The 17,181-nt window shown below is 40.0% G+C and overlaps 1 protein-coding gene across 1 annotated transcript; it reads right to left on the bottom strand.

Annotated features, from left to right (window-relative positions):
* Positions 1 to 4,384: 4,384 nt before the first annotated feature.
* On the bottom strand, positions 4,385 to 15,752 carry cidec (cell death inducing DFFA like effector c). Its single transcript, XM_060835114.1, has 6 exons — positions 15,334 to 15,752; positions 12,603 to 12,679; positions 10,190 to 10,328; positions 7,215 to 7,364; positions 6,708 to 6,895; positions 4,385 to 5,459 (listed from the first exon to the last, which is right to left on the bottom strand). The coding sequence occupies exons 2-6, from the start codon at positions 12,653 to 12,655 to the stop codon at positions 5,324 to 5,326; spliced, it is 666 nt and encodes a 221-aa protein (XP_060691097.1). The 5' UTR covers positions 12,656 to 12,679; positions 15,334 to 15,752; the 3' UTR covers positions 4,385 to 5,323.
* Positions 15,753 to 17,181: the final 1,429 nt, after the last annotated feature.

The following is a 17,181-nucleotide window of genomic DNA, read 5'->3' as shown; positions in this document are numbered from 1 at the left end:
GTAGGGAATGCTGGATGACTGGAGAAATTGAGATTTTGGGCAAGAGAAAGAAAGCAGCAGGTCAGGTATAGACGGCAGGGATCGATTGAATCCCAAGTAGAGTATAAAGGCAGTAGGAGTATACTTAAGAGAGAAATCGGGAAGGCAAAAAGGGGACATGAAATAGCTTTGGCAAATAGGATTAAGGAGAATCCAAAAGAATTTTATAAGTGCATGAAGGACAAGGAGAGAATAGGGCACCTTAACGATCAGCAAGGCCACCTATATGTGTAACCGCAGGAGATGGGGGGAGATATTTTGCATTAGTGTTTACTATGAAGAAGGAAATGGAAGATAGTGAATGTGGGAAAACAAGTAGCAACAACTTGAAAATGTACATATTACAGAGGAGAAAGTGGACTGGATTTTGTAAAATGCAGAAAGATGGATAAATCCCCCGGACCGGGTCAGATGTATCCTAGAACTCTGTGGGAAGCTAGGGAAGTAATTGCTGGGTCCCTTGCTGAGATATTTGTATTATTGGCAACCACAGGTGAGGTGCTGGAAGACTGGAGATTGCTAATGGGGTCCCAGTATTTAAGAAAGTTGGTAAGGAAAAGCTGGGGAATGTTCAGCCTGACATTGGTGGTGGGCAATTTGTTGGAGGGAATCCTGAGGACAGGATTCACATGTATTGAGTTTTTTGTAGTAATGAAGAAGATTAATGAGGGCAGAGCGGTCAGTGTGATCAATCTGGACTTCAGGAAGGCGTTTGACAAAGCTTCTCACGGTAGACTGGTTACCAAGATTAGATCACATGGAACACAGGGAGAACTTCAAACGTAGAAAAGAGGGTGGTGGTGGAGGGTTGCTTTTCAGACTGGAGGCCTATGACTAGCAGCCTGCCGCAAGATCAGTACTAGGTCCATTGTTTATCATCATTTTTATAAATGATTTGGATGTGACTGTACAAGATATGGTTAGTAAGTTTGCAAATGATACCAAAGTTGGAGGTGTAGTGGACAGCAAAGGTGGTTACCAGAGTACAACAGGACCTTGATCAGGTTGGCCAATGGACCAAGGAATGATAGTTGGAGTTTAATTTACATAAATGCAAGGTGATGCATTTCAGTAAGGAAAATCAGGGCAGGACTTATATTCTTAATGATAAAATCCTGGAAAGTGTTGCTGAACAAAGACCTTGGAGTACAGGTTCATAATTCCTTGAAAATGGAGTCACAGGTAGATAGGATAATGAAGGCATGTTTGGCATGCTTTTCTTTATTGGTCAGCACATTGAGTGTCAGAGTTGAGAGGTCATATCGCAACTTTAAAAGGACATTAGTTGGGCCATTTGTGCAATTCTGGTCTCTATTGGGAGAGGCTGGGGCTATTTTCCCTGGAGTGTCAGAAACTGAGGGGTGACCTTATTGAGGTTTACAAAGTCACAAGGAGCATGGATAGGATGAATAGCCAAGGTCTTTTCCCTGGGGTGGGAAGAGTCCAAAATTAGAAGGTATATGTTCAAGAGGAGAGGGAATAAGATTTAAAAGGGATCAGAGGAGAAATCTTTTCATGCAGAAAGTGGTGCATGTATGGAATGAGCTGTCAGAGGAATCCAAAATAGAGTTTTCTTAAAAATGTCAGCATTAAATATAATTTTATAACTAACTACATAATTCTCTACCTTTCAACCAATTTGACAATTCTACATACTTATTGTCAAGAAAACATCCACGTTCAAGTTCTCATGATTAATGAATTTTTAGGAATAGCAATATTCCGAAGTTCTAAATTCCAGGAGACTTCAACAACTGCCTTCTTCCCCTTATTTCCACTCAATTGTGGATAGGGAGAGACAATTATTTCTTGCTATCATACTTACTGTCTCTAACAAAGCTACCCCACCACTCTATCCTTCCCACATATCCCTGAATGTTTAGTTTCCAGTTTTGATCTCCTTGTAACTATGTTTCAGTAATGTGATGTGGAGGTGCTGGTGTTGGACTGGGGTGGACAAAGTTAAAAATCACAACACCAGGTTATAGTCCAACAGGTTTATTTGGAAGGACTAGCTTTCAGAGCACTGCTCCTTCATCAGGTAGCTGTGGAGCAGGATCATCAGACACAGAATTTATAACAACAAAATAGAATGTATCTGCAATTACACTTCTGCAAATGTTAAATGCACCCCATTGGTCAATATGTGTGTGTGAGAGAGACTCTCAGACACGCAGAGAGAGAGTGTAAGATACAATGACAACATTTTAAAAAGCATCTGGACTTTTAAAAGTATATGGGACAAATACTGGAAAATGGGACTAGATTAATTTAGAAGATCTGGTTGGTGAAAACAAGTGGATAGAAGATTCTATTTCCATACTGTAGAGATTAGATTTCTTTAGATTACTTAGTGTGGAAACAGGCCCTTCGGCCCAACAAGTCCACACTGACCCTCCAAAGAGCAACTCACTCAGACCCATTCTCCTACTTTTACCCCTTCACCTAACACTACAGGCAATATAGCATGGCTAATTCACCTAACCTGCACATTTTTTGGACTGGGAGGAAACCCACGCAGACACGGATGTGCAAACTCCACACAGTCACTTGAGGCGGGAATTGAACCCTGGTCTCTGCCTCTGAGGCAGCAGTGCTAACTACCGTGCTGCCCAGCTTGGAGATAAAAATTTCCATTCCTCTACTTAGCAGGCTGCAATATATAACTCTTAAAAAGACAGAGAAAAATCCAATCAACAGAGCCTCAGCCACCGTTCAACTGAAAGTCTCTTGGGATAGATTACAATTCAACATTGACATACATACACCTCTTTATTTAACTTGCATTTACATTGGAGGAACTTTGCAAGTAAAGATTTCAAGTGAAAAATTAGAACACTACTAGGTTATTAATAGTTGTCTTTCAAGCTATGAAGTGATTTTTATTACACCTCTAAATAAGTGAATTGCATCCATTGTTCCCAATTATAGCAATATCAGGTTTGCCTGTTTTCTTGCTCCAGGTTGCTGCTAATAATTAATGATTGAAGTGCTGGAACAACTTAGATTTGGGGCTGAGATTTATTTATTGTGCTGACATTCATAAACGTGCTCAAGAGCTACAGAAGCAGAAGGGATGGAGCAGTATTGACCCCTTGGATCTTTTACTAGAGGACCTCCCCCTTGAAAACAAATGTTTTCTTTCTCCTCCTCCTCCCCCCCCCACCACCACTGAATATGCAGATCTTATTAACTGCTTCAGAGTTTGGCATTTTTATCAGATTGTTTAATCTAGATAACAACCCCAGTCCAACTCGGGCATCTCCACATCACATCAAACCAAGCATTTAGTTATTCTTCCACTAGAGGGCACATATTTCAACTTCTGCTTTTTAATGCATTCAAAAAGTTCGGTAGTCAAATTTGACCTGTGCTTCTCACTGTCCTCCACCACAAAAAAGGCTGCTACTAAACTGACAGTATTTGGACATGGTGCATTGGGGTTCTCTTTGCCAAGCCAGGAATGAACTTGCTGATGTTTGTCTCAAATACCGGGCAATGAGGAATAAATTAGAACTGTACTTCAGTGTTTTCTGTAAGGAAGGAGGAGCAAACTTAATTGACATGATCTTGACCAGTTCCCTTCCATGAGAGAAACAAAGCCACAGCACCTGGAGCACCACAGGAGGAGTGGTAACCAAGGCATCGTTCAATATTTGGAAACCCATGTGTCTGCTCAGTGAAACACTAAATGGGATTCGTATGATTGTGTGGGTTCTCCATTTGAAATAAATGGTTAAACCTTTAAACACAATGCAATGCTTACAACTAGAAGTTGAATTTTTTACCTATACTTGGAACTTGGTATTAATGCTAGAAATAATGCAAGATTTAAATATTTCCATTTGGGAGTTCATTACTAAATTTCACATCAACTAATTCAGAGTCATAAACAACTCAAGTCCAGATTCAAATGAAATAAAGGATTGAAAAATATCACATGCTCTATTTTAGGATTTCCTACTGAAATTGGATGTTTATTTTCTGCACATCCTAGCACAGCATGTTGGTGTTGAGCAGTGTATTTCCAGATACATTAATATGACACCAAGTAGATTACTTTGACTGCTGTCAGTTTCCCAAAACCAGAAATTATGCTACAATGGAAAACTCAAACCTTGGACACCAAGTGGATTAGAATCAAGCTGCAGATGAAAACACAAAATACTCAGGATACCAGTCGTAAAGAGTTATTTTCAGCAAGTCACAATACAGTCGAGATTTGGTTTAATGATATTCTGCAATTACAAGCATTTTCATTTCAACTATGCCAATTTTATACATATGCTTTAGTGCTAAAGTAACAAATATGCATGCAATCTCTTAAAAAAAAGTGATCAGCCACATTTCACCAAAATCAAATCTTTCTAGTTATTTATGTTTATTGCATTACTTCCTCAAAACAAAAAGGGAGACAGGTCCCTGATGTAGCCAGTTTATATTTAGTTTTCAGTTATCTCTATAATATAAACCTCAAAAGGACTTATGGGGAAAATAGTTTGGATAACTCTTGTAGTCTGTCAATTGGTGATATCTCCACTTTGCAGTCAAGAATAAATTAAGTAATTTAGTCATAAATAGTCATTTAGCCATTCTCATTTTAGAGTGTAGCTGAATCATTGCCATTGCAGGTTTAAAAAAAAAGGTGGGGACAGGGAAGAACAAACAAAATTAATACGGTCTGCAGGCTTTACTGATGTGCTGTTTTGCTGGACCATCCTCAAGATGATTTATCGTGCTAAACAACACAAGTTTACTTTTACTATAGATGTAGGCATTGTAGAAGGAGTGGGCACTTTAAAATGTCACTGCTTACAGAGGGTATAACAATAAAATTAGCCCCTGAAGGTGATTAATAGCCCACTCATTAGGTGGTGTATCTATATCTTGCAGAAAACAAGTGGTAACTTTGTTTGGTGAACATTGCAGCCTACAGTATTGCAATTAATTATTCCACAACACTCGAGTTGTCCTCCAACCACTACAGTATTATCCTGCATGAGTATAGTCTCTTGTTCAGGTTTGCTGCAATAACGCAGTTACATTCAAGTTCATTAGAGTAAAATACCCTGAAAGTAGCAGATGCAAGTAATTTACAGCATTTTTCACTTTTATACCATATCAACCCAGATGTTATTATCTACTCATGCACAAATTGACCATAAACACATTGCAATGACAAACTTTCAGGACAACTTCATGCTGTTGCTACAGACATGTAGCAAACATAAGCTGTGGTTAAAAGTTCATTTGTAAGGAAAAATAAGTAGGTATGGCAAACAGTTCATTCAAGTGCACAGAGAGGTTTGACTGCTGCCTGTGTTTCATCCTCATCCAGTAGATGCTGCATATAATATGAAGTTCCAAGTAGCACATGGCCTGTAGCTTGCATTGTGAACATTGTCAAACGCAAGGCTTCCCTAAACAGGAGTAAAAACATTAATGAGGCATTAGAAAGTAGACAGCACTATATAAAATTCAGAAGTAGTGCAAGGATTACTCTGGGAACCAAGTCTCCATTTAACGTCATAGAATCATGTACAGCACAGAAACAGACCCTTCAGCCAACCCGTCCATGCCGACCAGATATCCCAACCCAATCTGGTCTCACCTGCCAGCACATTTCCCTCCAAACCCTTCCTATTCATACACCCATCCAAATGTTGCAATTGTACCATCCTCCACCACTTCCTCTAGCAGTTCATTCTACACACGTACCACCCTCTGCATGAAGAAAGTTGCCCTTTAGGTCTCTTTTATATCTTTCCCTTCACCCTAAACCTAAGCCTCTAGTTCTGGTCTCCACCACCCCAGGGAAAAGACCTTGTCTATTTACCCTATCCACACCCCTCATGTTTATAAACCTCTATAACAAGGTCACCCCTCAGCCTCCAACACTCCAGGGAAAACAGCCCCAGCCTGTTCAGCCTCTCCCTATAGCTCAAATCCTCCAACCCTGGCAACATCCTTGTAAATCTTTTCTGAACCCTTTCAAGTTTCACAACATCTTTCCAATAAGAAGCAGACCAGAATTGCAAGCAATATTCCAATGGTGGCCTAACCAACATCCTGTACAGCTGCAACATGACCTCCCAACTCCTGTACTCAATATTCTGACCAATAAGAGGTCACCTAGTTAAACAGAAAGCTACTTTTTCAGTGTGAAAAAAACATTACGTAGAGTGAGGTAGAAACTAAAAGAAGTTCTTGCTTCTGATTAGAGTGAAGAAAATCTCCCCAAATTTGAGAGATGGCAGGGAATTGGAAACTAGCAGGTAGTATTATAACAGAAGTTGCAACTTTGCAGTCACAACAAAGTGTACAGCAAAGAAAGTAGCCATTCATCTCAACCGCTGTGTCATCATTTAAATTTTCATCAGTTGTGTCTAGGTCTCAGATTATATAAGAGTAAAGCAATTATGATAGAGAAGCATCAGACAATAACTTGGTGATTAAGCTTAAGTTACCCAATATATGGAGATTTCATTAAGGGAGAACTATATACCAAGTGATGGAAGTGGCATTTAGAAAAAAAATCATTTAAAGAAAAAGTGAAGGAAGCAAAGACAGAAGATAATTTGTTGCCCTCAGGAAAAAAAAAGTTGACAAAAAAAAAGGAGACAAGAATCATTCACCAAGTGATTGAATTTGGAATTCCTTTTTCTTACCTCATTATTTTCTTTGCTCCCACACACTGGACATCATATGATAGGGAATACGAACCATACAGTGTTGCTTTCACACTTAGGCAACCAATAAAATCCTGAGGATTTTCTTTGTAGAGGTCAAAGGTTATTCTGGCAACATCTTTTCTTCGGCGTAATTTATCAGTGAATCCAAGGTGAAAGCCACTGTTCTGTTTTAAAACAAATTGCAATTCTCAGCAGGTTTATGAAAAGGAAACTCCAGGATTATTACAAGATTATCAAATTGTAATTGTTCCCTCATGGACTGGTACCGTATGTATTTGAAAACAGTAGTCTATCCAACCATATTCTCCCGTTCCAACCATGACAAAACATGGAAGGACATTAAACTGCTAGACTAGTGGAGACTGGAGCTGTGCTTTGTGGAAGACTGAATCAGTAACAGGTTGGAGGAGCATTTGAGGTAAAGACATACAAGATTGGAGAATGCAAATGTGTTCCACCAAGTAAACACAATACGGTCCTCACCTCTGATGGTGTCCATTTCTGTCCTTTCTCAAGCACCATCAAGAGTGTATTATCAAGTACAGTCTGAAAGAACTCTTCCGTTTCAATGCATGTCCCATCTTCTTCCAGTAGCAGTGAGGCGCTAGATGTTGTATGTAACGAATCTTGAACCTGTAACACAGGAGAAAGATTGTTTTAGATAGCAGTGACAACAACAGGAAAGATGGCAAAGACACTTGGTCACGAATTGTTTCCCAATTTAAAGAAACCTAACATTACATTAAGTAATAATAAAAATGTTACTGCACACAAGATTAATTAGCTTTTGTTTCGAAAGGTGAAACCATCAAACTGATATTCAGAGACCAAAAGGCTGGCTGTGACAAGGAATCTTCTCTGGCACCCTCCCAAAAAAGATGACCATCTTAAGGACTAATAATCCCAGTTGGTTTACTGTAATTTGATATAGTTGTACTTCATAAATTCTGATAAAACAATTGCCTTTTAGATCAAAGGTAACTGTCATTGTGCAAAGTTCACCCAGAGTTTTGGGAATCATTAGCAAACAAACTTTTACATCAATATTCAAAAGAAACCACGCAAAAATTGACTGTGCATCACTAGTTACATTTGCAACAGATCCGCAGTGTAGTTGTATTCCACATTCGGGTTGTGTTACTTGGCTTCCAGTCAAATTCTATGGGCACCAATTTGCTTCACTGAGAGTCAGAGATGTACAGCATGGAAACAGACCCTTCAGTCCAATCCGTCCATGCCAATCAGATATCCTAACCCAATCTAGTCCCACCTGCCAGCACCCGGCCCATACCCCTCCAAACCCTTCCTATTCATATACCCATCCAAATGCCTCTTAAATGTTGAAATTGAATCAGCCTCCAACACATCCTCTGGCAGCTCATTCCATACATGCATCACCCTCTGCATGAAAAGGTTGCCCCTTAGGTCTCATATCTTTCCTCTCTCACCCTAAACCTATGCCCTCTAGTTCTGGACTCCCCGACCCCAGGGAAAAGACTTGTCTATTTATCCTATCCATGCCCCTCAATTTTGAAAACGTCTATAAAAGGTCACCAGTCAGCCGCCGACACTTCAGGGAAAACAGCCCCAGCCTGTTCAGCCTCTCCCTGTAGCTCAGATCCTCCAACTCTGGCAACATCCTTGTAAATCTTTTCTGAACCCTTTCAAGTTTCACAACATCTTTCCAATAGGAAGGAGACCAGAATTGCATGCAATATCCCAACAGTGGCCTAACCAATGTCCTGTACAGCTGCAACATGACCTCCCAACTCCTGTACTCGATACTCTGACCAATAAAAGAAAGCATACCAAACACCTTCACTATCCCACCTACCTGCGACTCCACTTTCAAGGAGCTATGAACCTGCACTCCAAGGTCTCTTTGTTCAGCAACACTCCCTAGGACCTTACCATTAAGTGTATAAGTCCTGCTAAGATTTGCTTTGTGAGCCAAGATGCAATTCATTTAAGTGAGGATCACTTCTATTCTGGTTCTAGAAAGTTAACACAGTAGTTAAAGCACAGATAGGAAATTGGGTTGAATTTCTGAAAGGTAGAGTGCCTTCCCTTTTGCCATTCCCACAGCCCTACAGGTTCTTTTTCAGTTTCTCATTCAACTCCCTCAACTAAACCTACCAGGTACTTTATTCCAGATCCTAACAGCTTACTGTGTGGAAAAAGAAAATCTCAAGTGGTTGTCACCATATCTTATGGCCTGTTCTGCATTTGCAGTGGATTCTCCTGGAAAATGTCCAGGTCAGCCTAATTGCAAAAAGCAAGACACATTTAAATCTGGACAGTGTCCACCTCAAACTTCTCAATGCAACAGTACAAATCAATCACAAGAAGCAGGTTTGGCCACAGCCACTTCATTACACTTATTTTCATGATTGGAAAATGCAAGAGAGATTAATGCAACTATTGGACATTACTGTGATTTTCAACCAAATACTCCATCAAGTAGCATTACAGCGATAGAAAATATTTAAGTAGCTAGAGTCAAACAGTCAGAAGATGGTTGGCAGAATCGTACACTTGCAATCATAAAAGTTCCTCGGGGACCAAATATTCTGAATTATTTTAAGAACCTTCAATTCCTCAAAGATTAAGAACAAGTGCAACAGTCAGTGATTGAACACTTCTTTAGCTCCATTCAATCCCAGTCTAGGGCAGAACTTAGACAACATCTGGACTGCAGTCAGCAGATAATGGTTAGCACATCAGATAACATGTTAAGAACGGGGCTTATGACAATCAGAACTTTAACAATACCATGGTGTTTCCCACCATCAACATTCTGTTTTGGGACAGGGAGTTAGGAAAGGAGAACAGTCAAAACTTAACTGGAAGTTAACTAAACCATCATGCTTCAACACAACTGCAGAGGAATTAGACTTCACCTACCACCTTCAAAGTCCCTATCCACAGATAAATCAAGAATGGAGTAAAGGATACATGGGATTATTCCACAACCAGTTTAATCCCATCTAGGATAAAGGTTTGATGAGCCCTCCTACCACTGTCCAATATCACATCTGGCTACAGTATCTAAGAACATTACTACCTCAGAATTAAACACCATTTATTGTTACAAATCAAGATCCCAGAATCGTTCATTTTAAACAAGTACAGGAACACTTTCACCACAGCTGTGTGGCAACTCAGGGTCCATTTATATGGATGTTTTTTAAACCAATATACTTCCAGACTTTTTTTTGGGGGGGGGGGGGGGGTGAAGCACAAAAGGACAAGACTAGCTTTCAATGGCACACACACCCAGCTAAGAAGTTGGTATAAGTAAAAGTAAATTGCATCCACTTTGCATTGTTGGGGTATGGATCAGAAATGAAAATGTGAGCTGAAGAATTGGGACTTGCTTGGCAATTGGTGTGTCAATGAATATTGCCAGCCCACACCAAAAAAGTGTCACAAAAGTGGATTAACAAACTAACGTTCACCTTGTCCATTAAATCCCTAAGACCTGTCGCCATGATGCCCTTCTTGAGGCTCCGATCCCAGTTGCACACTCGAAATGGTCTTTGCTGTGGAGTACCGTTTAATAGTTGTGATGTTGCTGATGCACTAGCTGAAACACACCTATTTGAAGAAAAAAAAGCAGATGTCTTTACAACCTATTTATTAATATTCCTATCATAAAAGGAAGATTCTCCTGGATTAACTACCAAGGAATAAGCAACAGCGCCATGTTGTGCTTAATTATGTACAAATCTTGACAGTAATGAAATGGTTTGTTTTCAGAGCAATAGCAGTTTAAAGTTTGTGTTAGGAAGTCTTGCTTCCCTGTCCATTTCTGGTATGGTCCGAGGGACAGACCTTGACATCACTTCTTTGAAAAAAAAATCTTTCTGGTAGGCCCATTCAAGGTACACCATTCAAATTGAAGGAACGAGCACCAATCAGCACTTTGTCAGCTGTTGAAGTATCATTTAGAAGGTGGTCAAATGACTCAAACAGAATCCCTACAGCGAAGTAAGAGGCCATTTGACACATCAAGTCTGCATCAACCCTCTGAAGCGCATCCCACCTTATGCCCATAGTTAACTCACCTTGCCCACACATCACTGAACACTACAGGGCAATTTAGCATGGCCAATTAACCCCACCAGCACATTTTTGGACTGTTGGAAGAAACTGGGGCATCCATGTAGCCACTGAGAATGTACAAACTCCACACAGCCACCCAAGACTGGAATTGAACTCAGGTCCCTGGTGCTGAGAGGAAAAAGTGTAACTACGGTGCCAACTTAAAAGATGATTCTTGTTTCTACAAAAAAAATCTAGGCAAGAGTCAAACCTGTTATTTAGACTTAACTGTGGAAAAGCACAAATTTAAATATTGTGTGTCTAACATGGAAAGAAAGCAATGAGGGAGAATGCCATAGGGTTTCATGTGCTATTGGGTATGGGAGATCATCGATGTGATACCAGCTTCTTGAAATTATCATTGTTTATGATGTAACACATTCAAGAATATTCATACAATAATTATATAGAGAATGGCTGCAATCGTTTAGTGGTTATTACAGATAGTAATCTGGGAGGATAAGCACAAAACTCCAAAGCACTGCTCAACAAACCAAACTGTTCAATTTCTTGCGAGAATACAATAAAGTCACTGACAACCTAATCAAGAAAGGAAATCGTATTTTACCTAAATGCCAGGTAAGAATTTACCATTTAAACACGTCAGGGTTTGTTGGAAAAAGTCAACATAGAGGACAGAATTAATCTAGGTGTCATATATATGCACATTTGTGACATTTCCTCTGCAAAGAGGGTCTTTTCATTTTGCATTTTTGATTGTGCAGTGAAGTGAGAAAATAGTTTGAAATACCAAGTACTGCTGAAGGATTATTGCAAGGTTTTGAAAGCAAGTAACCAGAAACTCATTGTGAGCACTGTTTACACAGCTACTGGTTCAAGCGGGAGGAGAAGGTGCAGCCAAACTTGGAACCAAAAATATGGACAAGTGGAGATTCAGCTGGCAATAATGAACTGATCAATCTGGACTAGTGATCAGTTAACAGGGATCTGAATAGCTTGCAACTATCAGATCTTCACCAGCTCAGCAACTTGTCTACTCTGCAGCAAAACCCATTGTGTGAAGAAAACCAGTTTTCTCCTCCCTTCAGTCATTGCTGTAAGCTAGGACTTATTCATTAATAAGCCAGAGACTTTGAGAAGTGTGAATTAGCCACCCTGCTCCTCCTGCAAATGAGTGAAAGCATCTGGAAAAGGAAGACTAAGAAATAGTGTTCTGTTCAGCACTAGAACCATCTCAGCAGATCCTGTGAACAGAAACTGTTTGTGGGGGGTTGTAACTAACAGTTAAACAATGAATTATTTACTTGAAACTACGATATGTACTTATTAACAAGAAAGACTATTTATTATAATGGAAATGTTGACTATCCTGTCAACCAGAGTCTGAAAAATCATAGTGTTAATAGAAATATTGAATTTTTATAAAATCTTTACATTTGCAATCACTCCACAGACAGTGGAGCTTGATTTCCAATGCACTACCACAGTGAAACATAACACCTCCCTACACTGTGGGAATATTGGAATGGCTTAATGTTGCAAATTATACTCACTGTCAGCAGACACACAGGATACTGTAACATGACTGGTATCTTGTTCAGCAAGAACATTGGAAGTATTTCACAGTTTATGCAGGCACCATCCTGGAGGGTCAGTAATACAACCTCTTGAACAAATAATTAAATAACATATCATTTTCCCCAAGTGGCTTGGTAGTTCCACAAATATTCCCCACAAGCCATTTGTGATCCAAAGAGACAGGGAAAAAAAGCAATGCTTAAAGAATAACATTAGTGATGACCTTACCTGGAGATTGAACTGGGAGAGAAGAAGCTGAGAGATTTCTTTGCATATTCCATTTTCAGCTTTCACAAAAGTCTAACCTGCCAATTTTTAAAAATAAGATTAAAAGATTGGATTAGTGAATGTTTACGTGGGTTCAAGTTGTGAAGAGCAAATTTTTGAACTCAACTATCACCTTGTCCCAGTCAGTTTTGAACACTAATACACGTGCAGAAAGTTAATGCATTGTTGTAGAAGGAGTGTTACCATTCAGAGAAATATCCAAAACCTTAATATTACCACCTCAAAACCACCAGGTCGCCATTTAACCTTGGAAAACAACTATTCCTCCCCCGCCACCACCCAATTTCCTGGATTCTTTAAAGGATGTTATTTTCACCATCCCCTTCATGATCAAATCCCAATAATCAGGTTTCTGTCACTGGACCAAAGCAGTCAGTGAGTTCACAGAGGAGATCCTTGATGGTTCTAAAAGAAAAAGAAAGAAAAAGTAACATAGTTTGGGAGAAGGTTTGTAGCTCGGGTGCTCGTTGTTGTGGTTCTGTTCGCCGAGCTGGGAGTTTTTGTTGCAAACGTTTTGAGCACTTTCTAGTGCCATCCTCAGTGCTTGGGAGCCTCCTGTGAAGCGCTTCTATGATGTTTCCTCCGGCATTTATAGTGTCTTATCTCTGCCACTATAAATGTCGGAGGAAACATCACAGATGCGCTTCACAGGAGGCTCCCAAGCACTGAGGATATCACCTAGAAAGGGGACGAAACATTTGTAACAAAAACTCCCAGCTCGGCGAACAGAACCACAACAGAAAAAGCAACAGCCTCTTTGTTGTACCTCGATTCAGATGTAGTCTTGGACAGGATTGAACAGCAACCTTTTACGTTTCCCAGCATCATTGGATGGTGTGGCCCATGCTTGCTTCTGTCTTTTAGGATGGTGAATCCCCTTGTCCGTTGCTGTGCCCTAATCTCATGTCCATAAAGGATCTATCCTTGGTCTTCTCCTACAAGTAGCGCCCCAGGGACACATGTTTCCTCACCAGGTACTGACCATAAAATATTTCACCTCACCACCACCATTCCAGGCCCTCCTGCTCAAATATCTGACAGCTTGCAATATATGAACTGCAGAAAATTTCTACAGGTTTGGGAAACACCATTTTGATCCCCATAAGGGCTTTCAAAAGCCAAGTTTCTAAGCACAGTTTTATCTTGACTAAAACTGCCCAACTCCACCTTTTTGGGAGTCTCATTCCAATTCAGCTAAAACCTTCACCCATGCTCTTGCTACTTCTAGAATTGGTCTTTCTATTTAACCCTTGGCCATCCTCAAGCTTCAGGAAATGCCAAATCTCAATGTTTCCTTTCTAATGTGCACCAAGTCTGCATCCATTGTGCTGCCTGACTTACATTGTCTTCTGGTCAAATCAGCATTTTTGATTTTTAAAATTTTCATTTTTGAAATCCCTCCATGGTCTCACTACTTCCTATCTCTAACCTTCTCCAGCTCCATGAGTCTCATATGCGTACTCTTCTTTTAGACATTAAGTTTATTGGTGTACCATTGGTAGCAATGCTTTCAGTTGGCAATGAACCAAGCTTTGGAATTCCCTCCTTAAGCCTTTGTCTCTACCTTCAAAACTTCCCTTCAAAATAAAACTTCTTTGGCTAAATATTTGCTCATCTTCCCCAATATCTCCCTATGTTGGTTGATCAAAACTGTTTCACGATGACTCTTTTCAGCTTCCTTGGGACATTTTAAGTAGACAATATGTAAATGCATGTTGTAGTTTAAATAGACATCCACACTGGGATTAAAAAACACTCCCAATACCCATCCAGTCTTTAGGTCAACAGAATCTACTTCTGATTCATTATAAATTTGGGGAAAGCTTGCATCTTGGGACGACATATTAACAAAGCAATAAATGTAGTTTGTAAGCAAGATACATACTTCACTCTAAAGCACTGCCTCCCAACCTTTGTCACTGTAACCATCTACCAGGACTGAAAATTGAGAAAACTGTGGGACCATTAAAAATGTGAGGATGTAACAGAAAAGCAAAGACACAAGGGGCCTTGCTGCTGACCAGTATTCCAGCTCTGCAGCAGCCAATGCTGCCTTAAAGTTTGCAACCCATTGGGCACCATGATCCACAGAGTCTGGGAAACTCCAAAATTTGTATAAAGTGACAAGTTTTAATACTTTGTTTTAAGGAAAATGGTTTCATGGAACTATTTCATATGTGGACAAGCAAAATAAATATTAGCTCAGTAATAATCTCACTAGACTGGAAATTCATAAAGGTGCAGACTAAGGCTACAAGAACATGGTTTAAAATCAATTCAATTAGTTTTCAATTTTGTATTTTTAGACACAGAGGACAAAAACCTCATGTAGCTCACTAATGCCCTCGAGTTAAGGGAATATGTCTTTAGTCAGTCTGCCCTCCGTGTAACTAGATCCACAGCTATGTGGTTGACTGTTTCAGAGGGCAGTTCAGGAGGTTACTCGGTTCACAGCAATTAGGGATGGGAAACAAACACTGGCATTCCCAGTGCACCCCCACATCCCATCGTGGGGGAAGCAGAAAAATCTCAATGCTATATGGGAAGTGATTGAAATTTAAAAGCAAAAGGAAAGATTTATAAATCTACAACATTCAATTCAAATGGAGCAAAATACATAAATAGTTCAAAATGAGAAAGAGCAGAATCAAAAGATAAAGAAGGTACTCACTTTTCAGTTAATCTTATAAGTTTAGAGCTTCGGGTCCACTCTAAGCCTTTTCTCACTCTCTGTAGATTCTGACCAGTTTTCATGAGTTCAGATTCCAACAAGTAGGTAAATGACACATATGGGTCAAAGTTTTACAAACGATCCAGTTATTGCTCCACAGTGGCACAGAGGGTGTGCCAATCAACTGGTGTTTACAATCACATTCCAACATTTCTCCTTCCTTACTCCCTTAAATTGGGTCAATCGAGTGTTGAGCCATATTTAAGCACTGCGTAGTGTCTTCAAACAAAGTTAATTCACTTAGTTTGGGATAATTTTTGGAAAAGCACATCAGACATTTAAACTTTGACCCATTATCTGTGGCAATGGAAGAGTTGCTTTTCCACCACAGGCATTTCCAAACAAATGAGAATTTGGCACATCCTTCTGTTGATTTTTACATTAAAAACATTTGAAAAAAAAGTGACTCTCAGTGACCACAAGGGTCACATGAAAGGAAGCCAGCTGAATCTTTATTCAATACCTCAAGGACTAGAATAGGAAAGAGTGTATGGAGGCAGGGCAATTTATCTTGTTTACATACAGCATTTCAATCCTGGACCAGGCCACCAAATTTTAATCTAATTAAGAAACAGCAAGAGATCCAGGGACTTAGTGAATAAACCAAAAGATTCCATGATTTTGAATACAAGCCAGCCTTAACCATGGATCAGAACACTGAATTACTCAGACTTGTAGAAGGAGGTACTTATTCTTTAAAGAGGAAGTCCGTGAGCCAAGTCTGTCTGACAACATGACTGCTCAGCATGAATTTACTGAGTACTGAACCATTCCCTGTTTGAATCTTTGGGATGTTGAATGCCATTGGAAGCTTTAAGATCAGAAGTAAAAGGGAATCTAATTATCTTCTCAGCAGGAAAGAAATCTCTCAATAGGTTCAGTCCAAAATGGGATCAAGTGAAGAGACTTTTTAAAAAATCCTTCTTCACAGATTCAAAAATAGAGTTTTGAAAAAAAAAAGGAACTGGCTGTAACAGCAGGTCAGAGGTTAGGAATACTGCAGCAAGAAACTCACTTCTTGATTCCCCATAGCCTGTTTGCCATCTACAAGGCAGAAGTTAGGAGTGTGATAGAATACTCCCTGCTTGCCTAGATAGGTGCAGCTCCAACACTACTCCAGAAGCTTGACACCATCCAGGAGAAAGCCCTCTTGACTAGTACCACATGCACAAACATTCACTCCCTCCACCACCGACGCTCAGTAGCAGCAGTGTGTACCATCTACAAGATGCACTGCAGAAACTCAAAAGATCCTCAGACAGCACCTTCCAAACCAACAACCACTTCCATCCAGAAGGACAAGGACAGCAGATACCTGGGAACACCACCTACAAGTATCCCTCCATGCCACTGACAACGCTGACTAGGAAATAGATCGGCATTCCTTCACTGTCACTGGGTCAAAATCCTGTCATTCCCTCCCTAATGGCATTGTGGGTCTACCCACAACAGGTGGACTGCAGCAGTGGTTCAAAAGGCAGCTAGAGACAGGCCAGCCAGCAACATCCATGTCCCACAAAGTGAATTTAAAAAAAGTTGAAACTCTGTTTCAATAATCCCTTTAACAATTGGACTTTGAGAGGGGGGAGGGGGGAATATGGTGGCACTAGCTTAACAGAATCCCTAGCTAAAGCTGTGCACATAGATTCAAATCCTACCAAGCCAAATGGTCTAATTTGAATTCAATAAAGTTCTTGAATTACAAAGTTGACATAGTAGTGATTGTACAGCCTTGATCATTCAAAGGCCCATCTGGTTCACTAGTATTCTTTAATGAAGGAAATGAGC

The sequence above is a fragment of the Hemiscyllium ocellatum genome, chromosome 14 (assembly GCF_020745735.1).
Source record: "Hemiscyllium ocellatum isolate sHemOce1 chromosome 14, sHemOce1.pat.X.cur, whole genome shotgun sequence".
NCBI classification, from domain to species: domain Eukaryota; kingdom Metazoa; phylum Chordata; class Chondrichthyes; order Orectolobiformes; family Hemiscylliidae; genus Hemiscyllium; species Hemiscyllium ocellatum.
Note: the sequence above shows the minus strand (reverse complement) of the source record. Positions and strands in the feature narration are given on the sequence as shown.